The following is a 21,112-nucleotide window of genomic DNA, read 5'->3' as shown; positions in this document are numbered from 1 at the left end:
TTCCTTGAGAATTTTCTAATTCTTAAAAAACGATGGGGCAGGTGGGGGTGTAGAGGACATTTAACATCCTTTAAAATTGAGGCATCTGTCTGCACAGCAAACTTATCTTTTGAAATTACGAAACTTCAAGTGTGCATTTATACTCTTGGTCTTAAAATGCTTTTTACTTTAGTAGTCTAGCAAAGATCTTGGTCTCTTTGTGTTTCTTACCTTTTTAAATCTTTGCCATCAGACAATTTGAGCTAAATTAGATGTGTTATAATAGAGGTTTAACTGCTAAAATAGAGGCATGTCTCATCTTGTGTTTTGAGTAAGTTTAGTCAAGTTTAGAGCATTATAGCACTTTTTTTAATCCATATTTGATTGCCTTCTGCGTCTTCCCAAGAAATGTCAGTTATTTCCCCAATTCTAAGAAGAGGGACTCTTTCATAATAGTGTACAACCAGGCAAAAGAGCACACTCGTGTTTCCTTAAGGGGAGGAAACCAGCAACAATGTGAGATAATTAAATTTAGCTCCAGAAATCTCTTCTTTGAAACGTTCTAATCAAGACTTCAAGCTTTCTGAGTGTGTGTGCGCTTTTTTCTTCAATTCTTCCTGGTCCCGGTTTTGCATTTCTAATGAAAGTGGACTGACAAAGCGGCAAAGTGGTCTAAGGAGCAAAACAAAGCCAACAAGCAGGCTTCTGGTGCGCCAAGATTAATCAATATTCCAGAAACCTCGGGTTTCTCCCCTCCTTCCCTGTGGTGTTTTCATTTTTCCCCACTCCCCCTTTCCCGGGCACAGACTCCGCCCCTTTTCTTAAGTTGCCCTGATAGTAATTTGCAGTTTCAGAGCACATGCACGCCTCGCTCACTGCGTTCTGTTGCTCTGCCGTACCTGCTGGGAATTCACCTTGTCATTGCCTGGGGTATCTTCTACCCGTTACAAAATACGAAAAAGGTAAGTCTGACGTCCTGTATTCCTGCTGGGCTTAATTTCTCATTCCATTTCTCTGCCCCTGTATTTTGTTTCCCAGGCAGAGGAGTAGCGAGAGTAAAAGCTAGCCATTTTGGTAGATAAAGTCCATGTTAGTGATTTAATGCAAGGAGCGTGTGGTGTCTATTTACGCCGCGTCCTCTCTTAATTTGGAGTTGAGTCATTCAGGGTGGATTGGGGGCAGATTGTGGTTCCGGCGCTAGAAAAGAATCAAGGCTGAGCTGGTCTGTTTAAAAGTGACTGGTAAAGGGAATGAGAGATCAGTAGAGGGGAAAAAAATCTGGTCTCTCGCGTCTCCTCAGCTTTACTTCTCCCTGAACGTTTTATCTGCTATGAAGTCTTGAACGACCTGTACGTCTTATTACCACTGACCCCAACCTGCAGTTTTATTTAAAAGTCAAAGCTGTTAGGGTTGTTTCCCCCACCCGCCCCGCACTTGAATTTGCCAAAAGCTTCCGAGGAGTCCCTCGCTTTCTAGTTACTTCCCCCACGGACGCACACGCTGGCTGTTCGCCAGATACACACGTCCACAGGCACCACTGCTTTTTACTTGGATTTATTGTGGGAAAGGTTATGGATTAGAAATCTTGTAAAACAGCTGGAGGAATTTCTTGATCTTTCAAAAGAGCTTATTTCGACCAAGGGGAGATTTACTTAGATATATTTGAATAACCTAGGAGCACTTTAAAGAAACTGGAAACCACACTAACTGTAATGTTTGGAATGAAAATTGGACTCATCTCTTCATCTGTTGTAGAAATCCTAAATTTTAAAATACAGAGAAGTGGGTGATAGTTTCCTTAGAAGACTTCAGCATGTTTGCCACAAAGATAAATGCTACTTTGTACTTCTACTTGTGACAGAAATGTAAATGAATTATGATTTCAGATCATTTATAAATGTGCCCAGCCCACTTTGCTCATTTCGTGAAAAAAGCTAAAAAGAGTCATTCTTTCTCAGGGCCTGTGGGTACTTGCGTTCTTTTCATAAGCATATTTACTATTGGATGTTATCGTGACTTTTTTCTTAATGAAGAAAATAGTTACTTTATTATATATAACAGAACCCTCTGACTGAAATCACATCTTAATTCATTTTATTGAGCTAGTTATGCCTTTGCTGTGTATACAACATAAGCCATTCAGCATAGTTATTGAGCGTTTCCTGTGCATTTAATTCAGTTGGACATTTATTGAGGGTGAATCCTGTGTAAGGCGCCCAGCTAGGTTCCAGGGGATCGGGTTGGGGTAGGTGTTGTTCCGTCACACCCAGCTCTGATGAGCCCTTTTATAGCTTCACTGGAGAGGGAAGGACAAATTTTTAAAAATGTAACACAAGTTCCTGCTCATATATTCTGGATTTATGCACATGTCTCACACATGGTTCAGTAAGATATCCACATTCGAGTCCTGAGGTCTGGCATTGCCGCTTTCCAGCCCTTGACTCCTAGTGAAATCATGCAGTTTGCCAGCTTCCCCTGGTGTGAGGCAGCCCTGATTTTTCACCCCTGGAGGCTGTAACTCTTGTCTCTTTCTCTCCTGTCTAGTTGTGTTCTTTAACACCAAAGAGGACTGGCTTTCTGGGGCTGATTTCGTGACACTGAAGCTCAAAGCAGAGACACTCTAGAGAAGTAAAATATGACAAAAAGCAATGGAGAAGAGGCCAGGTTGGGAGGCAGGATGGAGAGATTCCAGCAAGGGGTCCGTAAACGCACACTCTTGGCCAAGAAGAAAGTGCAGAACATCACAAAGGAGGACGTTAAAAGTTACCTATTTCGGAATGCATTTGTGCTGCTCACGGTCACTGCAGTCGTTGTGGGTAAGTCATTTGATAATAAAACCCCCTTCCCCAAAAAAAAAAAACAACAACAACTGGATCTTGTTTCTCTGGGGCATCTGACTGCCTGGGAAAATTATCAGATGAACTGATTGTAGGTATTCAAAAGGACCGCCCAGGCTTTCCTCTGAATTGGAAGATTCTTTTTTTTTCTCCTTTACATGACAGTCTGTTGGCACGTTTGGAACTTTGATAAACATGTGGGAATCTGAAGAAGCACCCTTAGGCATTATGCAAATCAATTGATTGTGTGGAGAAGGGAAATACATCAAATGTTTTTCCATCTCATGTAAGAATAAGAGAGGATAATTTAATCATTAGGCCTGAGCGGTCAAATAACAATAAAAACAAGCAAGCACAGTAGATCTAGCCAAAATGTGATCATTATACAATGTAACTTTCATTTAAAACTAATTTACACAATTAGTATACCCAAATTGAGACACAGGTCCCTGATAGTAATTATATTCTAACTGATACTGACTTGAAGCTGAGTATCAACTCTTAGACTTAGAATCTTTTTTTGTTTGCACTCTCTCTCATCCAGTGACTGGGAAAGGTAAATTTTGGAAAATGTTAACACAGATCTCTCATTCGTTCATTGCCTCTAAGTGCCTGACATAAATGGCTATAACTCTTTTGAAACATTTTAGCCTTGTACTAATTTAACATTGTTGACATCAATCTGTATAAATGAAACATTATTGTTTTGCTTGATTTATTGTTATCTGAAATTACAGTTCATTACCTATGGGTAGCATTAATCTTCCTATAAAATGTAGTTGAAGAAACTCCATACTTGGGATTTTTGGCTGAACCAATATAAACGTCCTTAGGCTAGTAAACAGATAAGCCAATGCCATGCTGTTAAAAAACAACAACAACAAAAAACAAAGCTTAAATCTGCCACCAGAAGAGGTTTCAATCTCTAACTTGAAGTTTGCTAAAATCTCCATCAAATATAAGAGGCAATGACAAAACAACTAAGAAATTCTGTAACAGGTAAATATAATTGTAACTTTATCCCCCAAAATGGGATTCTTAGATCACAAACAAATATGAATATAGCAGAAGAGTAGTTTGTCACAAGACTTTAGATACATTCCATTTCAGTATCATTGGCTCCTTTTAGTAACTGTTGTTGATTAATGAGCATTCAATTAATACTAGAGATGTTCCAAGGGAAAACGTCTTGACTGACTGGGAGAAGTAATGGCTTTCTTTAGGTTGCCAGGTTTGAGTACCTTCCTGGAAGAGGTATTTCAGTGCTGTGTCACTGTCTTGGCGGTTGATGTAAAATACATTATTTTCAATGAATTACAGTCATTGTCAAGCCAACTAATAGCTGCATAATACTAACAGGGAACATTTATATAGCACTATGCTAGCTACTTTCTAGGTGTTTTGCTTAGATCATTTAATCTTTAAACAAACCTGTGAAGACTGTGTATAATGACTCTGATCTTCATTTTATAGTTGAGGAGACTGAGCATGGAGAGATCAAGCAACTTGGCCAACATCACACAACTAATAAATGTTAGAGCTGGAAGGGAAACTCAGGCTGTCTAGAGCCAGAGGTGATTTCTCTTAACTACTCTGCCATCTTGCCTCTCTGCTCTCCTGACTAGTTTATATCTTATGAGAGTTGCCAGGAAGAAAAATGCTGGCGTGTCTTGGTAGAAGCCAATTACCGAGCAATGCTAGATGCATTCACATAGCCTTGTAATTTTGCTGTATGATTTACTCAGTTAAATTCAGCAGAAAACATATAATTCTCCTACAAATGATTAAGCTGCATCCCTATCATTAATTTAACCCATTTATTTTGTAACCCTATCCATATAATAATAGAGCTTAGTGATACTGGTATATGTTTGGAAAAGATGTAGAAACACTGATTCAAAATGGTGTTCTAAACACAAGAGTTCAATTTCTATGACAGAAGTGTTTCATTTAAAGAATAGAGAAATAAAAAGTGATAAAAACCTGAGCGTGGAAAGCCGATTGATGGAGAAGGAAGTTCTTAAGTGACTAAAAAGAAATAAAATCTCTAATAGAAGGAAGATAATCCCAGACTTAAAAGTCCATTTTCTCTTTGAGTTCTGGGATCATTTCCTAGCCCAATGAGGCATTCCTACAATTTGTGAGATTTGTGATGAGTTGGCTGAGCTGGGGTAGATAGCTTGGCAGGTTGCCCTCGGTGTTGGCTTTACTAATGGAAACTGAGGAGGTAGAAGTAAGGAGAAGAAGCCACTAACAAAGAAACAAATAAAAAGAGCTCATTGAAAGTCAGAGAGACCACTGAGTCTACACCAAAGACTTGGAATCTCAATTTAGTAGCAAACAGATTTAGGAAAGAAGGAACAAGCTTCGGTTATCTCTTGGTGCCTCTTCCATAGAGTGAAAACATGAATTTAGCTTGTCACTGGTGCATGTCTACATCAACTTTAAAGAAATATTAGGAAAAGGACATGTCTGTGCATGTCTACTCAAATTTATTTGCTGCAGCATGAGAAAAGACTGGGAAGTTGCTAGGAAGAAAGAAGAAAATAGTTTCTTTCCCCAAAGATGAAATGAGACAAAAGAACTATAGCTATTACTTAGTTTTCAAATTCTTAGGTCTTGGTTGCTTTTGCTAAGAAAGAGTGGAAAAACCTACATATTGGGGTGAATTTTTTATTCCAATCTATTTTGCCTTTTTGAAGTAAAGTAAATGTTCATTTAGTGTGTGGAAATAGAAACTAGAAAAAGAGAGGAAGAGTAGAGACATGTAAATTCATAGCTCAAAAAAGTAGAGAATTGTAAATATTAATATTTCCATAGCAATTCTTCTACAAACATAGGCATAGAACTACATGAACAATTTGATGTCATTTCTAAGTGATATCAAAAGTCTGAACGTGCCAAGTTGCAAAGCCCATGTAACAGGAGCAGGTTAGCAACCTAAGAGAAGGCAGCGCCAAGTGCTAGATGTCTTTAGGATAGTTCATCATGAGAGCATTAGATGAAGTGTCTTCCCGGGCTATTGCAGACAGCTGTCTGACAAAAGCCATACTCAGAAAAGTGGTTACTGTCCTTCTTTCTCCAGGAAGCCTTTTCTCATTTTCAGCTGTGGTCAGTTGTGTTAGAGTGACCTCAGACATCTCCCTGAAAGAAAGGAAAATCCTTTGTCATGGTCAAATCACAGAGTGTTACTCATTTCATGTACAGGGAATGAAGAGACAATAAAGTGAAATCTCAGGCCAAAGAATTATGAAGAAATAGGTCTTAAGATCAACTTCAGGGGGAGGGAATCTTTAAGTAGAGTTGCAGAGAATTAGATGGTGGTTTTACCTGAGGAAGTTCACAAATACAGCACCTATTTTTTGCTGTTGGTCTTAAGACAGACAGACAGACACAGACACACACATACACACACACACAACGTTAATGTTTAGACTATTCTTTATGTGACTTTGAGAGAAATTGGTGACTTTTTAAAAAAGAAAACCTGCTGACTGAATGTGTATATTACATTTCCCACCATTCCCTGACACTCTTTGGCAGTAAATTTCAATTGCACTAAAATTGAGTGCAGTTCAATAATATCTCTGAAAGGACGTGCAAGAAATGAGCCACCATGACTGCCTCTTGGGGTAGAATTTGGATAGGTGGGGAGTAGGATGGAAGGAATGTTACTTTATCCTAAATAAGTTTTTGATTAGTTTAAATGTTTTAAGGGCTGATTAGCTCAGTTGGCTATGGTGTGATGCTAATAAATACTTTATACCACATTCACACATTACCCACTGTGATCTATTATTTGCTGAATAAATATGTTAATTTTTTTTAAAAGATTCAGTGTTATTCAGTGATTTCACAAATATTGGATAGTGTATATCTGGCCCTGTGCTTTGAGATGAGGCGTCTCTGCCCTCTAGTCATTCAGTAGAAGAGATGGATGAAACGTGAGATGACAAAGTGATATACAGGGTTCAGATACTGTATTAGAGGAGTTTGTAGCATTCTTTAAAATGAGATCATATTGTATATACAGTGCTGTATCATATATGAGGTCTTCCTGTGTTGGTACTTTAGAGATTCTACTGTATTATTAACAACCACATTCGGAGCCCTAGATGTGCCACGTGGAATAATTTTTTTTTTAAACTGCGGCTTTTGATGAAGGATAGATCTGGGTTCATATGCCTGCTGTACTTAATCACTGTGTGAACCTAAATAAGGTGTTTAGCTACTCTCAAGTTTCAGTTTCCTCATCTATCATTATATGTATAATATATATTGTGAGCACTTACATGGTGCCAAGCAGTGCTAGAGTAAGCCAGGGAGGGAGGGATTTTTATTCTCATTTTATAGATGAGGAAACTGAAGGTCAGCCACAGTTGATGCACAGTTGATGCATTTTGACCATGGTTGATGCATTTTGACCATGTTTCAAACCCACTCTTCTGTCTCCAGGTTCATATTCTTACCCACCACAGTGTTCTGGGTGCTCATCTCTGCTCTCAGGACATGTTCATTCTTGTTTTATTACAACAGTTACCTAAGGATGTGCACTGACACATCAGCACGAGGCGTGGAAAGGAGAGATTGAACAAGGGTCACTCCTGAGTCCTGGTGGTTGATTACATGTAAGTTGACAGAGAAAGTGGCCTGCAGGTGAATCGTCCGATTTCTGGTTTGGGTGCCTGAGTGGTAATGGTGCCACCTGTCATGGTGGAATACAGGAAGAAGATGGGGGAAATAATAAGCTGAGTTTTGGACATACTGAGTTTGAGATGCAGGCTGCCACTGCAGGGGAGATACAGTGCAACAGGCTCACAGAGATTTGGATGGTAGCCTTACCATCTCCAGGCCCAGTGAAGACAGGCTCTTTCTTTGAAGGTAAATGAATAATGATCAGTGAGTCAGGTTATTCTACAACATAAGCTACTCTGTAGGTGAGTCTATTCTGAGAGCAGTAGTAACTCTAGGGCCCTTCTTTATGACTAGAAGCAGTAATCTCCCAGAAATACTGTAGTGTTATTCTGAGCCTCGGACATGTAACACAATATCCAGCTGAGTCAGTTTAGCTCAACAGGTTCATCGATGAGGTGAACTATCAGCTGCTGCATTGAAGTGACAGGTCTTGGGACCAAAGTAGCCAACTATTTGAGTTAGTGGCCCCCCTGCTGACACCTTCCACCTTACTAAGAGAAGGGCATCTCCTCTCCGGTTGAACAACAGGAATCCAAAGAATGGTGGATGGATTTCTGTTTCCTTTAACACTTCCTGGAAAAGAGAAGAAGAGAGAGAGCTTCCGGAAGCTTCAGGGAGGGTGGCTCCCAAGGCAGGCCCTCTCCTGGTGTTACCAAAGCCCAGCTGTTTGTGGTCACACAACGGAGGCTCCCCGGGCAGAGGGCTGAACTGGAAGGGTTAGGCTTTCGGAGCTAGAACCACAATGCCCTGCTCTAGAGAAATGACGCAGGGATTGAATATTAGGGATTAGAGTCTGAATTTTTTTTTCTTTTTTATCTGCTTTATCTTCTCCCCCAGGGAGCAGAACTATAGAAAAATTGTCAGGGACAGCAATAGCAAATAAGTGACTTGCATTAGCTGACTTGATCCTGGCCCTCCCCATAGCCCACCTTCTCTGCAAGTATTCCAGGGAGCTGCCCCCTGTCGTGGGGACAGAGTCCAGGACTGGAGAGGGGAGTGGATCAGAGCTATGGATTCTGGAGTCAGACACTTAGGGCTATGTCCCACTTCTGGAACTGAGCCTCTGTTTCCTTGCGTGTAAAATGGAATAATTATAACACCTCTCTGCCAAGATTTATATCCCAGTTCTGCCATTTACAACCTTGTAACCTTAAATCACTTCCTTAAATGCTTGGCAGACAGAGTGTCTGTAGGAACTGTCCACGCTTTGCCTTTGCTTCCCATCTTTGCTATGGCATCAAGTGGAAATATGCACAGGTTTGATGATGCTACTTGGTCAGAGGACAGAGACCCAGGAATGAGGGAGGCCTGGGAGCTGGAAGCAGAGAAGTCAGTCACCTGGTTTAGGTCTGGAAGTGGCTTCTGTTTCCTTGGCTAGAGAAAAGAGCCAAGAGAGTTGTAGGAAGAGACCTAATAGTTGTTAAGGGCTCTGAGAGCAGAGATGAAAGCCTCAGAGTAAGTGACACCATCCTTATCTGTTCCTTATCTACCTGGCCTCTTGGGTCAAAGCAGAAAGCAATCTCCAGGCAACCGTTATCACTACACAGCTTGCTCAATGCGGGGAGTACGTGACAGCCGAGGCCCCTCTCAGGAAAATGGAAAGTTGCTGGAAAAGTGGTTTCAATAAATGCTGTAACATACTCAATAGCTCATTTTTGTTCCTAGCACTTGGGGACCCATCAGAGAGTCCATCGCCTCCCTGATTTCTCCTTTTCTCCAGCATTTTGGTGTCTTCCTTGTTGTTTAGTCACTAAATCATGTCCGACTCTTTTGCACCCCCATGGATTGTAGCCCGTCCAGCTCCTCAGTCCATGGGATCTCCCAGGCAAAAGTACTGGAGTGGGTTGCCGTCTCCTCCAAGGGATTTTCTTGACCCAAGGATCAAACCATGTCTTCTTCATTGGCTGGGAGATTCTTTACCACTGAGCCACCAAGGAAGCCCATTTTTGGTGTCGACTATTCACTGACTGTCACCCCCACCCCCCCACTGCCCCCATTGGAGTGGGGTCAGGAAAGATGAAGAGTTCTGGAAACTTGGAGAAAATGTTGCTGGTTTCTAACAGAGCTGGTAGAAGTTGTTTTGAAGTAGGGGTAAGACTTAATGTTGTTCTAAGATTATCTCTAGGTTCTATCTTCTTTCTGTTAAATCAGATAAGGCAATCAGAGCAGGCGATTTCAAACCTGTTAAAAGTAGGCTGTCAAATAAGTAGATATGTTCAGAACAATTACCTGCAATAATAATACTACCTTCCATTTTTCTGTGTCACTTTACAGAGCGCTTTCTGTTTGCCCTCTACAGCAATGTAAGTCCATGGCCAGTTCATCCCCTCTTCTGATTAGTATCGGGGAAGGTCTGGAACACAGCCAGGAAAGTGCTAAGAATCTAAAGGTCCTGCTTACAGACCCTGCTCTGCCATCAGCTCCCCTTATGATTTTTTAACACCTTTATTTATTCTATTTTCGGCTGTGCCCGGTCTTCATCGTTTCCTGTGGCCACTCTCTAGTGGCAGTGTGCAGGCATCTCATTGCAATGGCTCCTCCTGTTGGGGAGCATGGACTTTAGACCTTGTGGGCTCAGTAGCTGGGGCCCACAGGTTTGGTTGCTCTGTGGCATGTGGACTTCTCCCAGACCAGGGATCGAACCCATGTCCCCTTCATTGGCAGAAGGATTCTTAACCACTGAACCACCAGGGAAGTCCTCCCTTTATGATTTAAAACAAATCTCTGGTCCTCACAAATTCTCACCATGCATACATGCTAAGTTATTTCAGTCATGTCCAATTCTTTATGACCCTTTGAACTGTAGCCTGCCAGGTTCCTCTATCCATAGAGATTCTCCAGGCAAGAATACTGGAGTGGGTTACCGTGCCCTTCTCCAGTGGATCTTCCCCACCCAGGGATTGAACCTGCGTTTCTTACATCTCCTGCATTGGCAGGTGGGTTCTTTACCCCTAGCACCACCATCAGCAAAATACATCTGGACTAATGTCTGCTGCCAGCTCCACAATTCTATCATTTAAAGTCTAATTTGCCTTCCTCTAAAGCTATATATGAAATAAGATATAAGAGTGTTTGCAGCCCATGACTCTGTATCATTGCAAGGACCTTTTTCCTGAACTCATGATCTCCCAACCCATTTGAGCCAGTCTCTCTAAACTAACAAGCAGCTGCCTTCGCTTGCTTTGCATTCTTGGCTGTCAAGTTCCTGACTCTGGGTAATGGCCAGTGTTTCCTAGGCAATGTTCGGGGACACACGTGAGGCATACCTCTTCAGGAGTCACTTCCAACCTTCCGTCTTCTGCTAACCTATCATAGGTCCGAGGATGAAAATTTCGGGTGTCTGTTTTTGCTGTAGAGTAAACAAGGTTGTGAAGAGCCTACACTATTTGGAAGAGGCAACTGGAATTTAAGCCCCGTCTTTCCCAAGCTGTACATTCCAGGTGTTAGAGTTCTTGATATTTATGGAACACTGGGGTGCCATCATTCATCAGGTATTTGATCTGGCAGCGAGGTGAGCTGTATCATTGCTGTGAGATGTGGAAACACAGAGAGCACTCCAGCACACAAAGTATTGCCATTGTACTGACTGAGGATACAAATTATGAGTTTTATATCAAGCTTCAGTGCAATCAAAGCAGCCCAGAGCAGATTCCCTAGACCAAGAATATTCCCATCACTAGGCCCAATCAAAAATGTGCTCAAGTTGTTTTGAAAGAAAAAAGAAAAAAATAAAACCCCCAAAAGTAGATAAAGAAAGTTATACCCTGGCTGAATTAAGGCAAGGTTTCCCCTGTGTAGCTTATCAAAGAGTTGAAGGTAAATTTAGGAGCAGTGAGATGAAAGGCACACTTGAATTTTGAATTTCAAGACTGAGTCCCTGTCTCCTGAGAGGACAGCTTCATTCTTCTTGGCCCCAAAGAGACTTCTCCAGTTCTCCAGCAATGATTCCAGGCCACACAGAGAGAAAACAACGGGCTATTAATGACAGACTTTCTATTCAGAATCTTGTAAGACGAAGCTCATTTGTCCCTAATGAAGGTAGAGATGGACAATTACTGCCCTTCTCACCCTGAGATGATGGCCTCTGCGTTTAGATCCATTGCATCATTGGAAATTCCATCTTTAAAGCAAGAAAGGCAAAACCCCAGAGATCCATGTGTTTGTTGCTGTCTTCATCGTGTTGATGAATGTGAAGACAAAGAAAGAAAGAAATTATGTCTTTGAAGAGATGCCTATGACCCTAGTTGGTTTTGATATTTTTTCTCTTATATTTTTACTTTTGTCTTAGATTTGCTTTTTTAAGGCAAATGAAGTAGTCCCGTGCTAAAGTTGAGATTCAGTAAACTTGCCAGGGCTTTGTAATTTCTGGCATTGGGATGCTTTACACAACATGGTGGATGAGGAAAGAGCATATACCTTTGCTGAGTTGTTGAGTCTCTGAGTCTTCAGTTCTGGGGTACTTGTAACTCCAGCTAATTGAGTGAATCGGCACATGAGCCTCAGATGACTGAGTTCAAAGTTTTTTCAGGGTCACTTCCTTGTCTCCAGAAAAAGAGCCTTTGGTCAAAAAGTGATCCACTCAACTATAAGTCTGAGCACAACTAGTGTCTCCTCTCTCCATGACCCAAGTTAAGTAAATTCATTATTAAAATAGATTGAGGACAAGCCGACCCAGACCCAGAATGACCTTTTAGAAGATCTGGGCATCAAGCAGAAAATATGTAAAATAGAATTACATCAGATTCCTTTTTGTAGTTGTGGACCATTTTTGTGTGTGTATTTTGTTATTTAATGTATGAAATAAATCACACTGCCCCAAATCAAAAAGAACAGAAGTGAAATGAAGGTGTCACGGCCACCAAAACCCTCCCCCAGGGATCAGATTTGCTTTGTTATCAGTTTCCTCAGTGTATGTAGAGTGATTTTATGAGCATAAAAATAAATTCATATTGATTTTTTTTTGGTCTTTTCCAAATAGTAGCATAGTTTATATAGCCCACTTCATGCTTTGCTTGTTTTCACTTTGCAACATTATTTGGATGTCATTCCTTACTCGTACATAAAGAGCCTCCATTCTTTCAGGGCTGCATTGTATGGGCAAATTATAATTTATTTAAACAACCCCCAATGTAAAGGTTGTTTCCAGCTCTTCTAAATCATTTTTCAAATGGTATAATGAATTATCTTGGATGAAAGTTATTTTACCTTAGTAAAGTATGTCTATAGAATACATGCTTTACAGTGAAATTAATGAGACTAAGGATATACGCATTTGTGATTTTGATAAATATGGATAACTTACACCTCATAGAGGTTGTTGGCATTTACTCTTTCAAATTGTGAGATCTGAAAGTTTTCCCAGTGGAACTGCTGCCACAGGTAAAGATGAGTGGACTTTGCAGTTTATGTGGCTTGGCGAGCATGTGACGCATAGCAAAGGCATAGGAGGAACTTGGAAAATTTTAAATATATTTTATTTTCAGTTTCTGCTCACAACTATATACGTACATGTGCTGTGCTTTAGTCACTCAGTCATGTCCAACTTTTTGTGACCCTTTGGCCTGTAACCTGCCAGGCTCTTCTGTCCATGGGGATTCTCCAGGCAAGAATACTGAAGTGGGTTGCCATGCCCTCCTCCAGGGGATCTTCCCAACCCAGGGATTGAACCCAGGTCTCACACATTGCAGGCAGATTCTTTACCATCCGAGCCACCAGGGAAGCATATATGTATATAGTTATGTAGCTATAAAATATAGTATATATAGTTATAAAATATATATTTAAACCAGAAATAAAGGCAACAGATTCTGGTGATTATAGTTCCTATTTCTAAAATAAAAGACTTTTTTTTAAAAGGACAATGGATTGGACATTTACGAGATCTATAGAATTATTTATAAATTACATTATCATTTTGCATAGCCTGTGTTACTGCAATTTGAAGAAGAAAATCACACCGCATTGAAAGCCACTCTGCTCTCCTTGGGACATTCTGTGCTCACTATGCCATTTTGTTAATATTTATTGAGCCCTACTATGTGTCAGGAACTGTGACACAAACGGATCATCTAGTGATAAATAAATATTAGTCTCTGTCTTAAAAAAGAAGGAGAAAACACCAGGTTTTTCAGAACTCCAGGGTTCTTGGAATTCGCTTGGGTCCCAGGGCTGCACGCCATGTGGATTTGAGTCTGCGTCTGTACCCTGCCTGGCGACCGTCACCCACGGCTGGTTATCTGGGCACCATTGGTGGAACAAGGCTGGAACAGGTATTTCCCACCTCCAGCAACAGGAAATACCAAAGGACAAAACAATGAGCCAAGTCAGGGCCCAAATCTCTGAAGGATGTGGGAACTGAGGAGTGGGGGAGGGTCGAAAGGTTGACTCAACACAGGGCAGCTTCTCACCAGGAAATGCCTGCAAGTTTGGGCTGAAACAAAAGGCCAGGGAGCTGCAGACCCCCAATCCCCCCACCCCCAGCAGGTAAACTCTCCAGTATTGCCTTGGAGTCTTTATAAAAGTGAGTTAATGATGCTTTATGTCCAGCAGCTTCCTCAAGCTGACATAAGACCGGCCTTTAACATCTCCAAATGGATTGGCCACAGTCTAACAAATTTCCAAAACAGAAGCTTTTATTCAGTCTCTCAACCTGTTGCGTACCTACCATAATAGCCGTAATGGCCAAATTGATAAAGCATTTTATGACTTACTACAAGTTTCATGTGCATTATCAAGGACTTTAGTATTCATTAGAAGAAACCAGATGAATTCATAAAGAAGCTAAGCTAATGCTCAGGACATATAGCTGAGAATATTACACTTTAAGATCTTAGATACTGGCTTTCTGATCTAGTTCTCCCATTTTTGAATGGGAGATTAATGAAGAGGGCAAGAAGAGCACAGAGATTATGTGACTTGAAGGTAGGAACTGTGGAAATAGGAAGATCCAAGCCTATAACCCCATTTTGCCAACATCTCTTACTGGCCATGTAATCCTGGGCAGACAGCTTATTCTTTCTAGGGTTCAGTCTCCCCATCTATACAATGGTGATTCTAAGTCCTGTATGTCTGCTATGATGATTCAATCATTGAAGTGTTTACTTGCATAATTTACTAACAGCATCTGACTTTCAGTCCATGATCTTGCTATTGCATCACACCTGCTGTTTTTCACACTCAAAAAAAATAAAAACAACCTGCCTTGTCAGAGTATTAGGGATTGAGAGCTATCATGCCTAGTTTGTGAATCTAGAAGGAAACCAAGAACCAGTTTCCCAAATCATGAGAGAAACCACGGTTTGGCAGACAGGAGATGTCTCTAAGGGCAGGCTCCTGTGTTCACACAGCACAGTAAGGAATCAGATTCACTGTGGAGCTAAGTCATTCCTCCGTTGAGGAAATAGTTCAACAGCAGCTGGAGGCCAGGCCTAGAGACTTTACAGGTCAGACAAACCATTAATCACCCTGTGAAGCTTGCTTGTTGGTGTGGGGAAACTGATCTCGCTTTTAGCCAATAGAATATGGCAAAGGTGATGGATGCCACTCTTGTGATTTTATTATATCACACGTTGTTGCTGTTTAGTTGCTACGTTATGCCTGAGTCTTTTTTGACCTCATGGACTGTAGCCCGCCAGTGTCCTCTGTCCATGGGATTTCCCAGACAAGAATACTGGAGTAGGTTGCTTTTTCCTTCTTGAGGGGGTCTTCCCAACCCAGGGATCAAACCTGCATCTCCTGAGTCTCCTGCATTGGCAAGTGGATTCTTAACCGCTGAGCCACCCTGGAAGCCCAGATCACACTTTCAGTTCAGTTCAGTTCAGTTCAGTCACTCAGTCGTGTCCGACTCTTTGTGACCCCATGAATCGCAGCACGCCAGGCCTCCCTGTCCATCACCAACTCCTGGAGTTCACTCAGACTCACGGCCATCGAGTCGATGATGCCATCCAGCCATCTCATCCTCGGTCGTCCCCTTCTCCTCCTGCCCCCAATTCTTACCAGCATCAGAGTCTTTTCCAATGAGTTAACTCTTCGCATGAGGTGGCCAAAGTACTGGAGTTTCAGCTTTAGCATCAGTCCTTCCAAAGAACACCCAGGGCTAATCTCCTTTAGAATGGACTGGTTAGATCTCCTTGCAGTCCAAGGGACTCTCAAGAGTCTTCTCCAACACCACAGTTCAAAAGCATCAATTCTTTGGTGCTCAGCTTTCTTCAGAGTCCAACTCTCACATCCATACATGACCTCTGGAAAAACCATAGCCTTGACTAGACAGACCTTTGTTGGCAAAGTAATGTCTCTGCTTTTGAATATGCCATCTAGGTTGGTCATAACTTTCCTTCCAAGGAGTAAGTGTCTTTTAATTTCATGGTTGCAGTCATCATCTGCAGTGATTTTGGAGCCCAAAAAGATAAAGTCTGACACTGTTTAGATTGTTGTAAACTTGAGGCAAAGTAGTGCTAACTTTTTGTTTGTTTGTGTGTTTGGGTTTTGTTTTGTTTTGTTTTGTTTTTGCTACAAAAATGAAAAGACCATAGCTGGGAAATAGTAGCATTTTGTACATAAAACCATTGGTGCACTATCAACTTTCGTTGTTACTGCTACATCCTTGAATCATCTTACAGACAGCATGGTCTTTCTGGCTAAAGACCTACAGGCCAAGCCTTTTCTTGGCAGGAGTTTGAATGCACTTTGACTGCTTTGCAGTGTAAATGCTTAAAGAGCTAGTTGGCTTATCTTGGGTGGGCTTTTGGTAGTTTTCTTTCAGCTGGCCTCAGAATGTGAGGTCCTCCTCTCAAGATCAATGCCACTGTCACCTTTAAATTCTCTTGACATCTGAGCTTTTAAGGGGCATCATCTCTTTCTGAGAATTTTGCATTGTAAGTAATAATTCTAGAAGGCTTTCTACCAACTCTCTAAACAGAGTTTGGAGATAGGGCAGGAATCTTAGTAAAACTTTTGTTTCAAACTCCAGCATCCACCAAAACTTAAATTGGGTGACTTGATCTAGTTTACTTCTGACTGTGCCTCATTCTTTTACTTTTAAATATATTCTGACTTCTTAATGTTTTCAGTAATTTTTTCAGGTTATATATGGACCAAATTCTTAAAACAGGTCTTCAGCTTTTACTCGTGTGTGTTTGGCCTTCAAAACCGAGCTAAGAATGTGTTCTTTCTGATGTACCCGGGTGCATATAGCGTCTTAGTTTAGAAAGTGAAGTGATATTTAATCTTCCAAAGAAGTATTTGTTATATAGACTTCCTAGGGAGAACAGTGAGCCCCTGAAGGACTCCCTTCTTGTGCTTTACACATTAAGAGAAAGAATTGAATATTTTTGAAAATGCATCTTTGTTCATAGCAATTAACTATCTACAGTTAGTTTTCATCCCTGTAAACATCTTTGTTAATGTATTTCTTAGATTCTAGAAATCTTGTTAAAATACCAAAACAGGAGTGCTGTAAGCCTACTGGCTAAGAATGAGTGATCTTGATATTGCTCATGACATCTATGTATTACATAATGGCACCAAGATGCCAACTTTGCAAACTTTGCTTTGGCTCTGACCAGTCCTGTTAAGAAGTTCTTCTGGTTTTTATTGTTATTTCCGCAGAGTAATCAATAATAAAGGGTCTGTTCGTTTGCACTGAAGATCTGGTGGCCATAAAGGTCTTTATTAATTCTGGGAATATAGATCAATGTACTTAAGTACCCACTAATGGAACCCAGCTCTGCAGAGGCATTGAGTTGCTTTACCAAAGGGAAGCAGGCTCCCCCATCCCTCTCCCGCTAACAGGTCAGAAGGACAGAGTGGAGAGGATGCTGAGACATCTATGCATCAGGCTGTGAGAACATGTTTCAGAAAAGGCTTCATTTCTGTAATCAGAAACCTGAATTGCTTACCCACCAAAAGCCATCTTTGCGTGCAGACCATTTCCTCTTGATTTTGATGTTGATCGCTGGCTGACCTCACCACTCTGGCTTTACCTCTAACTGCCTGTCCCAGCAGAAAGCTGAAGAAAAAAATGTCTTTTGTTTCTTCATGTAACAAATGCATTGAAAACAGCTAAATATTAACTTCATTAATTCAATGAAATCTGTCCTCAACTTAAGCTCCATATTTAACCTAGTTAACCTAATTCAAAATAGAATGAAAAGGTAGATAAAATATTGCTCTTTAAAGTAGTGTCATGACTATTTTTTTTAACACCGAAAACATTTTGTATTGGGGTATCACCAATTAACAATGTTGTGATAGTTTCAGGTGAACAGCGAAAGGACTCAGCCATACAAATACATGTATCCATTCTCCCCCAAACCCACCAGTGACATGATTATTGAGAGGCCCTGAGTACAGCGTAGTGGGTGATGATCTGGGCCCTGGAGTTGGGTGTGAAGTCCAGCTCAGCCACTCAGCTGACCTTGAAGAACTTGACCACTCATAAGGTGATCTACCTACACAGGTTTGTGGTTTTGGCAGTTTACCGACCTTGTCGATGACTGGGTCTTCATCTGAGATATAGGTGGTGCTAGTCGTGGCCTCCATGGTATCTGTGCTTGTGAGAACGTGGCATCCTGCACGTGCTCAAGACTATCATTAAGCGAGAGAATCTGAAGCATGTTTTCTTTTCATGTCTTTCCTACCTTTGTGTACTGATGGTTTCCAAGGATTAAAATGTCTGGCCTGGAAGGAAAAGGCAGGCTACTTTAATGAATAAATTCTATTTAAGTTTAGTTAAATCATTCCATAAAAAAGGACTTGGTGTAACCATTTTTAAAAGTGACTTGATACTAATAGCCATACTGCAGGACCTTCAGCAAGTCAGAGGCTCTGTGGAAGGTTCCAAGATGTGCTGGGTACCTCCGCAGCATCTTCAGCAGATCAGCGCTTAGTACTCAGTTGCTTTTACGATTTAGAGATGCTTGAAGACCCAGAGGTGAGGTGCATTAGAGAACTGTCTTTAGGCAGGCTAAATGGAAGAGAAGGTACATGGAGCACTCAGAAAGAAAGAGACTGGATACAGCTGAACTGGTTATTGAGAGTGGAATAGAGTCGGTGTTGGCAATGGTTGGGCTCTGGGGAGTAGGATCAAATGTACCTGATATTTAGAAAGAATAATCCCTTCTTTCATCTACACTAGCTTGTCTCTTGTTCTCAGAACCTATATCATAAGTAGAGAAGCTATCTTGCCAATTTTTTTTATTATAATTTAAATTTTCTGAACTAGGCAGGATCCTACCTACCTTTGGCAATATTATTGTATCAATACATGAGTAAATACACAAATTTAGAAATGAACTTGTAAAGCCAAGCTTTCTTAAATTGTTGCTTGAAGGATATCTAAAATTCCTGCCAGCTTGGTATGGTCAAATTCCAGAAGACCAAAGCGAGTTTCTCATGTTTACTGTGCATATTTTTTGTTACAATTGAATGACCGACCGGTGTTTAAATGCATTTTAACAAAAGTCACAAAACATAATCAATACCAGGGTAAATTTGATTTGGAAGTAAGGTAAAAATTTTAAATATTTATTTATTTACATGCTTATAAGATAAAGCATTTAAATTAGTAACAACCTTTATATGAACAAGTAGGAAAGAACCAGAGATAAACAGAGCTTTTTATAATTCCTATCTGCTATTAATACTGCTGTATCAAATAATGCACAATGAAAATTGAAGTCAAATCCTTTACCCCAAACCAAGTTCCAGGAAGATTAAAGGTTCAATATTTTAAAATCAAGTGAACTATCAGAAAAGGAAAAATATATTAAAGATTTCTCAAACTTGGGAAGGAAATTAAAGTTTATAACTCTTGAAGAGATCATCTAATAAAAAAGATGTGTAGACATCTTTTTTATATACAGATATACAGAATACCTATATATTTTAAGTAATAATATGTGGTAAGTAAATTAGGAAAGCAGTTATAGCAAATGCCATTTTAAATATAGGCAGAGAGTAATTTATCTCTATTACATAAAGAATATATACCAAATATACACACACATACATAAACTCTTAAACTATCAAAATGTAATAAATGCTTGATGAAAATACAATTGAAGGAATGGTCAAGATCACTAAATATTAAGTAAATTCAAAAGAAAACAAACATGCATACTATTTTCTCCCCTCATTCAAAAATTCTGCTTCTTTTAAACAATTTTTTATAATGCTCTCTGTTCCTAGAGGTATAGGAAATAAGCTATCTCAATTCACTAATGAATTAAACTGCTGAGCTAATCCATTGAGGAAGCAGATTGATAGCATGAATTGAGGTAGTCATACGCTTTATTTGCTTCCAGTTTTATTGAGATATAATTGACATACAGCACCATATAAGTTTAATATATACAGTGTGGGAATTCCCTGGTGACCCAATGGTTAAGACTCTGAGCTTTCACTGCTGAGAGACAGGATTCAATCTCTGGTCAGGAAACAAAGATTTCACAAGCTACACAGCTCAGCCCCATAACCCCCACAAAGATGTACAAGATAATAATTTGACTTATTGTTGTTCAGGCACTCAGTCGTGTCTGACTCTTTGCAACCCCATGGACTGCAGCATACCAGGCTTCCCTGTCCTTCATAATCTGGCAAAGTTTGCTCAAACTCAAATCCATTGAGTCGGTGATGCCTTCCAACCATCTCATCCTCTGTCGTCCCCCTCTCCTCCTGCCCTCAGTCTTTCCCAGCATCAGGGTCTTTTCTAGTAAGTTGGCTCTTCACATCAGGTGGCCCCAGCAGTGGAGCTTCAGCTTCAGCATCAGTCCTTCCAATGAATATTCAGGACTGATTCCCTTTGACTGGTTTGATCTCCTTCCATCATGAAATTATTATCACAATAAGTTTGGTGAACATCCATTATCTTCCAGATACAAAAATTGAAGAAATAGAAAATTTTTTTTCCTTGTGGTAACTCAAAATTTACCCTTTTAACAGTTTTTGTTTATAAGTACAGCAGTGTTAATTTATCATGTTGTCCATTACATCCCTAGTATTTCTTTATCTCATGACTGGAAGTTTGTAGCTTTTGACCACCTTCCTCTAATTCTCCTTCCGCCCACACCCTGCCTCATGTAACCACAGTTCTGATCTCATTTTCCATAAGTTTGTTTTTGAAGTGAGATTGACCTACAACACTATGTTAGTTCCTGGTGTACAACATCAGTTCAGTTCAGTCGCTCAGTCGTGTCCAACTCTTTGCGACCCCATGAATCGCAGCACGCCAGGCCTCTCAGTCCATCACCAACTCCTGGAGTTCACTCAGACTCACGTCCATCAAGTCAGTGATGCCATCCAGCCATCTCATCCTCGGTCGTCCCCTTCTCCTCCTGCCCCCAATCCCTCCCAGCATCAGAGTCTTTTCCAGTGAGTCAACTCTTCGCATGAGGTGGCCAAAGTACTGGAGTTTCAGCTTTAGCATCATTCCTTCCAAAGAACACCCAGGGCTGATCTCCTTCAGAATGGACTGGTTGGATCTCCTTGCAGTCCAAGGGACTCTCAAGAGTCTTCTCCAACACCACAGTTCAAAAGCATCAGTTCTTTGGCACTCAGCTTTCTTCACAGTCCAACTCTCACATCCCTACATGACCACTGGAAAA

The 21,112-nt window shown here is 40.7% G+C and overlaps 1 protein-coding gene across 1 annotated transcript in view; it reads left to right on the top strand.

Annotated features, from left to right (window-relative positions):
* Positions 812–21,112, top strand: part of SLC1A3 (solute carrier family 1 member 3) — an 80,658-nt gene continuing 60,357 nt past the window's right edge. Inside the window, exons 1-2 of the mRNA XM_005694788.3 lie at positions 812–941; positions 2,524–2,795. Coding sequence (XP_005694845.2) covers positions 2,615–2,795 — 181 coding nt within the window. The 5' untranslated portion in view covers positions 812–941; positions 2,524–2,614. The remainder of the gene's footprint in view (positions 942–2,523; positions 2,796–21,112) is intronic.

The sequence above is a fragment of the Capra hircus genome, chromosome 20 (assembly GCF_001704415.2).
Source record: "Capra hircus breed San Clemente chromosome 20, ASM170441v1, whole genome shotgun sequence".
Taxonomy (NCBI): Eukaryota; Metazoa; Chordata; class Mammalia; order Artiodactyla; family Bovidae; genus Capra; species Capra hircus.
The sequence above is the reverse complement of the archived record's forward strand: the minus strand, read 5'-3'. Positions and strand labels throughout refer to the sequence as shown.